Source organism: Leucoraja erinacea, chromosome 35, assembly GCF_028641065.1.
Source record: "Leucoraja erinacea ecotype New England chromosome 35, Leri_hhj_1, whole genome shotgun sequence".
Lineage (NCBI taxonomy): Eukaryota > Metazoa > Chordata > Chondrichthyes > Rajiformes > Rajidae > Leucoraja > Leucoraja erinaceus.
The window spans coordinates 14,910,848-14,921,578 of NC_073411.1; the positions used below are offsets into that span (position 1 = coordinate 14,910,848).

Consider the following 10,731-nt stretch of genomic DNA (forward strand, 5'->3'; position numbering starts at 1 on the left):
GCAGAGGCAAGATATTGTAGAACCTAGACCAGAACCAATAATGATATGCAGTTGGGTATATAGTAATGTATGACAAGTGGTCTGGGTGGAAGTGACTACAGAAGCCAGGTTTAGAGGGGTCATGCTTGAAATGTCAAATATGAGGGCATAAATTTAAGGTGAGATGTTCAAAGGGGGAGTTTTTAATCCAGCGATAGGAGTGTTGGACAGGCTGGGTGGAAGCTGATGCATTGGCAACATGACAGAATGGTGGAGGGATAGAAACCACATGCAGGCAGATAGAATGGGTTCAAATTGGCAATGTGGTCAACACAGAGTGTGGGTCCAAGAGTATTACTGTGCTGCACTCAAGTTCCTATTCAATATTTTCAAAATCTAAACCCAAGAACCCGAGGACATAGGTTGGAGGGGAAAGGGAACCCGATGTGCATCTTTTCCCAGAGGGAGATGCAAACATCACCTCTCGCTCGCTCCAAGCCTAAAAGATAATTTGCTTTAATAGAAAATGAAATTGTTCTACAAAGCAAGTAAGCCATTGTATGAAGGAAATGCAAACTTGTGTTTACTGATAATTTAGTTGAAATATAAACTTGAAATGGAAAGCAGCTAGGAATAAATTGAGGTATTGTTGGAAGGCTTATTCTGACAATTCAGCTAGACTCCAAGATATCACACTAACACAAGGTCCATATAAAGCCCTGCTACAGTTAGCATCAGTTGCTAGGGAAATTGTGGGCAAACATACGCAATGCTTAATCAACGAAGCATTAAGCCACCAGTTCGTACTTCAGGAACACACACACACACCAATACAGAAGATGCAAGGCCTGGACGTAGCCCCTCAACTGATCCAGGATCAACTAACAGCACCAGTGTTAAACTTACCCACTCAGTTCCAAGTAGAACTTTGCAGCTGTTGTAATAAGGAAGATGCAGACACACAAATGAGAAGTTTATATGGAGAACCTAGCACTTTATTGAGATCTTAGAATTTGGACTTCTGACAGCAGACATACGTAATAACTGCTAAGTTACAAAAAGGCACTTGCCGATCACAGCAGTGGCAGAGAGCATGTAAACAGGCCAGCTTCTCTGTACAACACTGGCCAAGAGGCACTCACCAACTGCTGGACATGCCTGCCCCTGTGTTTAACACCAGCCAGACCCCTTGTAGGTCAACCCAAGAGCTTTCTGTAGGACACCTTGGGCCTACCCGGGATACTGTGACTGAAGGAATTGCAATATATTTATCTTTTAAAAAATACGACGTTTCTAAGCTGCCTACTGAGACACTGGCTTCTCTGTAATACACCAAGTCTCAGAATAAATAGGAACACAATATTATTCAAGTATGAAGGTTAGATTCCTGGAGCCATCGTTTTACTGGCTTCTCTGTATCGACACCAGTTTCATTAACAATGGCTGAATGGCTTCATTTGTCGGAAACCCAGGAGCTCATTGTGCAGTTATGGATATTTCCTTAAAGATAAAAAAAAATACCAAAGTGTGCAACTTGCAGGCCTTGGAAGCAGCCCTCGACCTGTTAATCAAGGCCACAAGAGCCCATTCAAAAAATAAGTTTAAAAAACGAGGTTTGGCTAGTGCAGAAACAACGATGCATAGCTTGTTGTTAATTCCTTTGAAAACCCTTTTGCTGTTTAAAAATCATTACGTACGTCCTCAAACAAAGAAAATAGGGGATGGTAGTGAGAATTTTAAACTCCACATTGCTAATCCAAAAATAGGACTGCATGAGAGTCAGGACATTGAAATTACACGGAAGGGCCAGGGCTACACAATAAGCACCATCACTGGAAGTGCCCCAATGTTTGGGTCAAGCACTGACAATAGTTTAGAACCAAGCAAGACTACAAGTTTTGATGAAGGAGTGGTGTGTAAAGCAGGTCTTGCAGACTCGGGTTACAGTTGTACTGGGAATATGGAGTGTCTGGTCACCCAAACCCAAAAATTGATCCTCTTGTTTATGGTCCTTTTCAACCCTCACCCTGAACAAAAAAAACTACACATTAGCAAGGCAGTGGCTATCACAATAGGGCTCGGGACAATCTCTGTGTGATAGGGGATGGGAGCAGAGGGAAGAACCAATATTTTTCCACTAGCAAATGGAGTTATGGGAGGACAGGTTATACAGAAGGGGGGTCTTTCTCCTCGAGATTCTGCAGCTTCTCTGTATTATACACCAACAGATCTGGGGAGAAAGACTTCACACTCAGCACTTAAGTTTTTTAGGCACTTCCCAGGGGAAGCTATCCCTACCGAAGTGGCCATAGGCTGCTGTCTTCTGGTAAATTGGCTTCTTCAAGTCCAGATCCCTGGAAAACACATTCAAATGTGTTAAGTCTTCCAATCATCCAATTCTCCACTCTCCCCTCCCCATCTCAAACTCACCACACTGTTACCACCCTACCCGCCTACTACCGACCAGTGTTTACCTGACAATAACACCAGGACGCAGATCAAAGTTTTTCTTCACAATGCTCAAAAGATCCTTCTCACTCATTTCAGATGTCCCATAGGAGAAAATGGAGATGGACAAAGGGTGTGCAACTCCAATAGCATAGGATACCTAAACAAACAGACAAAACATCCCATTAATGTCCAACATCACAATTACCTGTTTCTTCCAAGTAGCGATAAGCAAATGATACATGGCACAAGAATTTAGCTTTTTCAGCCATTATGAGCCTTGAGTCAGTGGATGATGCAGCTTATTTCCCAGCACGCACCATGGATTAAACAAATCCTTTCAGGCATGCATGTGCTATATTTGAAGAACAGATGGATGTAGGATCCTCAAACTGTCCAATAGTTTTGCCGTTGTATGGCTGCAGACTGATCATTTACTTATTCATTTCTCACCTCACTCATATTACCCCTTAAAAAGCATTCTCACTTCTTCCCATTAGTTGTAATTATGCAGCATAATAACAGGCCCTTTGGCCCAACTTGCAATGGCGACCAAGATGTCCACCTGAACCACATTTGGCCCATATCCATCCAAACCTTTATCCATGAACCTGTCTAAAGATAGTCAGCAGACCAGGCAGTTTGTAAGTTGCCTCACTCTGGCAATGGAGGAGCCCCAGGGCAGAAAGGAGAGCATGGGAATTATGAAGGGGTGCAGAAATAGTTGGCAACCGGAGATCCCGTAGATGTCCCTCTCCAAATGTATTTTAAACATAGTAAAAATACATGCCTATACCACTTCCTCTTTATAGCCTTTCCGCTCTCACCTTAAATCTATTCCCTCTACTTTTCAATTCTCCTATCAGGGAAACCTCATCAACACCCCTCAGTTATATACCTCAAGTCACCCATTCAATCTCCTGCACTCTACAGAAAATGCCCCAGACTATCTGTTCCAAGGAGAATGAAGCAAAATACTATAAGTGTTGCTCATCTCACAATGTGCCTATTTCTTCTCATCTGAGCAGGGTTTTGTTGTTCAGTAATCCCCATTTTTTTGTCCAACTGCAGCTTAGATCAGAGCCCACGGTGTCACTCCTGACACGCAGCAATTCCATGTGGTTTACTTTAATGCTGTATGCATTCGTCAGTGACTCACCTGCACAAGCACACGTCGGCACAGACCAGCTTTTACCAGAGACTTGGCAACCCATCGAGCAGCATAGGCAGCAGAACGATCCACCTTTGTGTAGTCCTTGCCAGAGAAAGCACCACCCCCGTGTGCACCCCATCCACCATAGGTGTCAACAATGATCTTGCGCCCAGTCAGGCCTGCATCTCCCTGTTTTGAAAGGCGTTTTGTTTTGAAGTTTTAATTAACATCAAAAAAAGTGAACAGTTGTTAGTATTGTCACTAGAATTCGAACTAGTGGAGCATGGTTCTACTTTCCTTAAATGAATTAATTTTAGTAAAGTACTGGCAGGTGCTCAGTACACAAGATGAATTAGGACTAACTCAAAACTGAAGCATATTACACGTCAGTCATAAATCACCTTCTGGTTCAGAGAACTAAAGTACCATCCAGTTCCATGTACTGCGCTTCAAAAAAAAAGAACAGGAAAGGTTCTGTTTAGGGGGAAAAGGAGGCGCAGAAGATATAGAAAAACATGTCACCGGGATGTGGAACAGTTACATGGATAGTGTGGCTGGGATTGATCTTTCCAAAAATCAATGGCCATGGTTAGTAGATAAATAAACTATTCGATTGGAAGAAGATCTAGATCCAATAGGACAAAGATCTAATGAAATTGGGAAAACAAATGGCAGGAGGATAAACATAATTTTAAGTCAGAAGTTCCCTGCCAGAGGTAGTCGTGATTTGCACTATTCAAAAAAGGGGACTGGATAATTAAGAGGGATGCATATATAGGATTACAGGTCTATCAAGAGAGCAAATATGGATCCAACAGGCTCAATGTCGCCTATTAGTCCCCATTTCCCTGCTATCAGCATACATAGTGACAAAACTCCCACAGCTCTGGAAATACAAGTAGCCATTGTAAAAGAAAGCAAACTTCCACTAATTTTAAATACTGCAAAATATGTCAGCATTCATATTAAATCAAGATATCCCTTACAATAAATGAACAAGAGACTTCACAACACTCAGAAAACAAACAGCCCCAAGCAAGCAGCAAACCTCTATCCCAGAAACTTCAAGCAATCTAGGCCATGTGGAGGCAACCCAGGCAGGGTGCCCTGTGCTTAAAGGAATCAGAAGATAATCGTTCTGCTCCTGGTTTCTATCCAGCAACCCTTCTCACAGGCAAGCACTGGGTGAAGAGAGTTTATCAGTAACGCTCTGTGATCCTACCAGTGACAAATAACCTGGCTTAAAAGAAATAGCAGTGCCAAAATGAATAGACATGTGGCAACAAGCAGTAGAAAACAAAAAAATCTTGCAGCATATTTGCAGAGACAGAAGCAGCAACGGCCAAATGCATGCAGAAAACCATGCTTCATGGGGCACAAGCTAATCTAAGATGCCACTTCGGCTGCTTCAGAAGCCTTGAAACAAAGAACAACTGCTCTAGCCAACCTGTGGTCCACCAATAACAAAACGTCCACTGGGCTGCAGGTGGTAAACGGTCTCTTCATCCAAGTACTTGCTGGGCACAACCGCCTTGACCACTTTGTCCTTCAGAGCATCCCTCATCTCATCCAGCGGAACCTCCTCGTCATGCTGCACCGACACCACAATTGTGTGCACGCGGATGGGAATGACAGCACCATGGTCCTGCAGGTACTGCACAGTAACCTGCAAAGCAGATGAGGACAAGTTTGATAGGTCAGATATCAGAATTTCTCTGGTATGGACTGACACACACACACAATACCCATCAGGTTTAACAGCAACTGGACATAGCTGGGAGCTATGGCTGGGAGCACGAGCAGCTGATGGGAAGAGCCAGGTGACACTGTAACAAGTTGGCAAAACCTTGAGGAGATCAAGGTGTGACAAGGAAGTAATAAGAATGCAGAGAACTGCAGAGGATGGACATAGATAGGCAATGTTTCAGGTCAGGACTGAAGGGTGGCCTTCTGAAGAGGGACCCATCCATGTCTTCCAGAGATGATGCCTGACCAGCCGAGTTACTCCAACACATGCGGACATAAGGAACTGCAGGTGCTGGTTTAAAAATAAGACAAAGTGCTCATTAGGTTAGGCAGCATCTGTGGAGAACATGGACAGGTGACACGTTTCCAGGCTTGAGGTGAGAGCACCCAAGTGAGCATTAGCTGCTTCACACACACTGCCTTCCCATGGTTCTGCCCAGCCACACATCTGGAAAACAGAAAGGGGGTGCTTACAACAACTGAGGGGTGTGACAATAACCTGATTAAGTTTATCTCACTTCACCTGAGCAACCGAAAGTCACACCGATCTTATCTCACCTGTGTCTTGCTGTCTGGCCGGAGCCATGGCAGAGTGCCATTACGGCGCAGCTCTGCCATTTTAGCATTCAGTTTGTGAGCAAGAACAATGGTCAGGGGCATACACTCCTCAGTCTCATCTGTGGCGTAACCAAACATAAGGCCCTGGGTAAAGAAAAGCAATTGAGAAGTCAGTTTAAGAACAGAAATGGTAAACAAATAGTTTGCAAACATTGACAAATTGGTCTTACTTGATCACCAGCACCGATATCCTCTTCATTCCTGTCCAAATGAACACCTTGTGCAATATCTGGAGACTGTTGCTCCAAAGCAACCAGGACATTGCAGGTCTTGTAGTCAAAGCCTGTAACACATGTTCATCGTCACTACACAGTTAACACACACCAACCAAAGCAGTCAGGCATACCCATATAGTGACGCACCTTTTGATGAATCATTGTACCCGATATGTTTAATAGTATCTCGTACGACTTTCTGGTAGTCGACAGCAGCCCTAGAGGTAATCTCACCGCACAGCAGAATCATACCAGTTTTTGCAACAGTCTCTGCAAAAGAAGAGGCCTGTTATAATTCACAAGAAGTGCAAAGATAAATAATGGGATTGTTATTTTCTCTACACTACAAATATTCCCAAATTAAGAAAATATTGGAGAAGGAATATTTTGAACAGTATTAGGAAATATGGGTTGTTTAAAAACACGAGTGCTGCATGATGCCTTAAAAACACAAAACTGAATACAAAACAGACTAAAGATTTATACGACTTGATAATTATGCATGTCATTTCAAACCTTTCAATGTACATTTCAAACTGTCTCGATGTAGTTTAAAAATAAAACACTTGTGACTGTACGTAATTCATTAACATAATCAGCTTCTCATTTCTGACATCAAATCTTACCACATGCAACTTTGGCATCCGGGTCTTGTTTGAGATGGGCATCCAATACAGCATCACTAATCTGATCACAGATTTTATCTGCAAACACAGTTATCATTAGTTAACACAACAAAACCCACCATCGTTGATTCTCCCTTGTATCTGCCTGTACCCAGTCTCCATCAGACTATATTTCACTTCCAAAGTTTTGGGGTTCAGCAAAATGGAATACATTGAAAGAATGCCTCTCTGATACTTTCAGAACCTCCACTCTATATATAAAGAACATGAATCTTAAATCATGTCCAAGATTATCATTTGGCACACTTAAGACTTCCAACATTTAGAGGTGACAAGCAAACCAGGTTGAAACAAACATGGTTTGCCAAGACAGGGTAGTGGCAAAGTTAGACTGCTGATGCTGAAATCCAGAAACAATCCGTTGGACGAACCCAGCAGTGAAGGGATTATTGACGCTTAGGTCAAAACCTTGCATCAGGATTACGTTAAATTGGCTAGGGCCAGATTGTAAGATATTGAAGAGGCAAAGGGATTTATGTAACCATACTCTTAAGTTAACTACCATTTTTTTAATCCAACAATACCTATTCGCCAATTATCTGCACACTGAATAATGAAAATATATCAAACTACACCACTGTGTTCTACGAGAATGTTACTGGAACTTAACGAACCAAAGTTCAGCAAGAGGTTGGGCCGGTAGACATTGAATCCTTCAGTGATGTTGTCTGTCCCATTACTCCAGCCTTTTGTGTCAATCTTTGGTTTAAACCAGCACCTGCAATTCCTTCCTACACTTTTATTCCTTGGAGCCCAGGAGGCCGAGGTGATCTTCAGAGGTGAAGACAATCATGAGAGAAACAGCAGATCGTAGCAGACTTTTTACAAGGGTAGAGGAATCAAGAATCAACGTCAGACGGGAAAGATTTAATAGGAACATTAGAGGCAACACAGAGGTGGTGGGTGTGTGGAAAGAGCTGCCAGAGGAGGCAGGTAACATAACAGCAATTTAATAGGGGCCCAAGCTTTTAGAAACATAGAAAATAGGTGCAAGAGTAGGCCATTCGGCCCTTCGAGCCTGCACTGCCATTCAATATGATCATGGCTGATCATCCAACTCAGTATCCTGTACCTGCCTTCTCTCCATACCCCCTGATCCCTTTAGCCACAAGGGCCACATCTAACTCCCTCTTAAATATAGGGTTATTTCACGAAACGTCACTGGAGCATAGATCCGCACCCACGTGACTGAAAATCTCAAGTGGAGTACATGCTATACACCCAGTACATGTTAGTGAATGGGAAAACACGCACTTTCCCACCCGTTAAAAACATCGAAAACGGCCAGTTTATGAGCTGCAATTTACTGTGCCAGTCGGGGTGATCGTGAGGCAGCTACCTAGATTTACAGTCCAAAAAAAAGATAGAAACTAAGGTAAATTAAAGAGGGAGCTGAAGGTGCCAATCCAGCGGAAGTAAACAGCGGACATTTGCCGTGGAGATTTAAAGGTCCAAAATATCGGGAATTATCGTGTTTGCTCGCTGAATTTCATCAAAAGTGAGGCATTATTAACTTACTATTGATGAAATTCAGCGAGCAAACGCAATAATTCCCGATATTTTGGACCTTTAAAACTCCACGGCAAATGTCCGCTGTTCACTTCCACTGGATTGGCACCTTCAGCTTCCTCTTTAATTTACCTTAGTTTCTATCTTTTTTTTTTGGACTGTAAATCTAGGTAGCTGTGCCTCACGGTCACCCCGACTGGCACAGTAAATTGCAGCTCAAAAACTGGCCGTTTTCGATGTTTTTAACGGGTGGGAAAGTGTGTGTTTTCCCATTCACTAACATGTGCCGGATGTATAGCATGTACTCCACTTGAGATTTTCGGTCACGTAGGTGCGGATCTACGCTCCAGTGACCTTTCGTGAAATCACCCTATTCGCCAATTATCTGCACACTAAATAATGAAAATATATCAAACTACACCACTGTGTTCTACGAGAATGTTGCTGGAACTTAATGAACCAAAGTTCAGCGAGAGGTTGGGCCAGTAGACATTGAACCCTTCAGTGATGTTGTCTGTCCCATTACTCCAGCCTTTTGTGTCAATCTTTGGTTTAAACCAGCACCTGCAATTCCTTCCTACACTTTTATTCCTTGGAGCCCAGGAGGCCAAGGTGATCTTCAGAGGTGAAGACAATCATGAGAGAAACAGCAGATCGTAGCAGACTTTTTACAAGGGTAGAGGAATCATGAATCAACGTCAGACGGGAAAGATTTAATAGGAACATTAGAGGCAACACAGAGGTGGTGGGTGTGTGGAAAGAGCTGCCAGAGGAGGCAGGTAACATAACAGCAATTTAATAGGGGCTCAAGCTTTTAGAAACATAGAAAATAGGTGCAGGAGTAGGCCATTCGGCCCTTCGAGCCTGAACAACCATTCAATATGATCATGGCTGATCATCCAACTCAGTATCCTGTACCTGCCTTCTCTCCATACCCCCTGATCCCTTTAGCCACAAGGGGCCATATCTAACGCCCTCTTAAATATAACCAATGAAGTGGCCTCAACTACCTTCTGTGGCAGAGAGTTCCAGAGATTCACCACTCTCTGTGATTTAATCCCTTCTCTACATAGATGCTGCTTGTCCCACTGAGTGACTCCAGCATTTTGTGTCTATCTTTAGCATTTAAAATACATTTTGCAGGTAGTGAATGGGAAAGGTCCAAAAGTGGGCAGGGGGTGGCCGGGGCCAGCATGGGCGCGGTGGGCTGAACGGCCTCGCCGGACAACAGGCTCCACGTGGTGGGTGCCCGCGTCTCCCCTTGGCCGCTGGGCGGCGCCGCTTCCCGGAGCAGCAGCGGGACGATGCGGCACAAGGTGGCGGGAGGGGGAAGCATGGCCGGGCCGGGCGGCGGGGGGGAAGCATGGCCGGGCCGGGCCGGCGGGGGGGGGGGGGGGAGCGGGGCCGGCGGGGGGAGCGGGGGCGGGCGGGTGGGGGGCGGGCCGGGCCGGGGGGGAGCGGGGCCGGGCCGGCGGGGGGGAGCGGGGCCGGGCCGGGGGGGGGGGGGGAGGGGGCCGGTGGGCAGTGAGGGTGGGGGGTGCACAATGAGCCGGCGGCCAGAGGGAGGGGGGCGGGACGGCCATTGCCCGCCCATCCATCCACCCGCCCCGCCAGCGCTCCAGGGGCCCCGCGCTGCCGCTAATGGCGACGACCAGCCGCGGGCTCGACGTTTCCCGCCCTCCCCCCGCCCGCCCGGTGGAGGCGGGAAACCGACCCACCTTGTCCCCCCAGCATCCGCGGCGGCTCCGCCCCCCCGCCCCGGGAACATTCCAGAACGGCGCGTGGCCCGCGGGCCGAGGCTCGAGCTACTATCACCCACCTGGGTGACCTTCACCGACCGACTCGGAGGTGAAGAGGAACGTCCTCTCGTCCAGCAGGTTCTGGTGCAGGCCGTTGATCTGTCCGTTCATGGTGTGTGTGTGTGGGGGGAGCGGCGGCTGGTGTTTGTTGTTGTCGGTGCCGGGGTGACTGAGACTGAGCCGCGACCGCTCACCGTCTGCAGCTGCTGCGCCTTGAGTAATGGCAGCCGCTGCCACCGCCGCCTTTATAGCGGCGCCCCCCGCACGTGGTCCCGCCAACCCCGCCAGCCCCGCCCCCCATGGGCGCCACCACACCCCGGCACAGATGGGGGGGGGCGCCGCGGGAGACTACACTCTATTCTCCCTCGAACATGCGCCGATTGTTATATTGAACAGGACGCACGGCACATCAACACAACTTGCCATCCTGGAGGTATGTGCGGCGGAGTTAAAATGCAATTCATTGTGTAATTCATTGCTTGTAAAGGGTTGCACCCCTCCCCCCCTCTGTCCGCGCTGTGGGCGGGGCCAGGCGGCGGCTCCTGTCAATCAGTGCTGGAGAATGCCGCAGTGAGGCG

At 46.4% G+C, this 10,731-nt stretch overlaps 1 protein-coding gene across 1 annotated transcript; it reads right to left on the minus strand.

The window, feature by feature from the left end:
• Positions 1–952: 952 nt before the first annotated feature.
• mat2aa (methionine adenosyltransferase II, alpha a) lies at positions 953–10,360 on the minus strand. The gene is made up of 9 exons (XM_055662459.1): positions 10,174–10,360; positions 6,786–6,863; positions 6,307–6,429; positions 6,115–6,227; positions 5,885–6,028; positions 5,028–5,246; positions 3,587–3,769; positions 2,454–2,587; positions 953–2,333 (listed from the first exon to the last, which is right to left on the minus strand). The coding sequence occupies exons 1-9, from the start codon at positions 10,262–10,264 to the stop codon at positions 2,231–2,233; spliced, it is 1,188 nt and encodes a 395-aa protein (XP_055518434.1). The 5' UTR covers positions 10,265–10,360; the 3' UTR covers positions 953–2,230.
• Positions 10,361–10,731: the final 371 nt, after the last annotated feature.

Excerpts from the sequence above, each read along its gene's own strand:
- mat2aa (XM_055662459.1), bottom strand. The coding sequence starts at position 10,264 with ATGAACGGACAGATCAACGGCCTGCACCAGAACCTGCTGGACGAGAGG. Across the intron at positions 6,029-6,114 it reads ATATCGGTGCTGGTGATCAA|GGCCTTATGTTTGGTTACGC; the intron begins GTAAGACCAATT and ends TTCTTTACCCAG. Across the intron at positions 2,588-3,586 it reads GCCGACGTGTGCTTGTGCAG|GTATCCTATGCTATTGGAGT; the intron begins GTGAGTCACTGA and ends CTGTTTGTTTAG.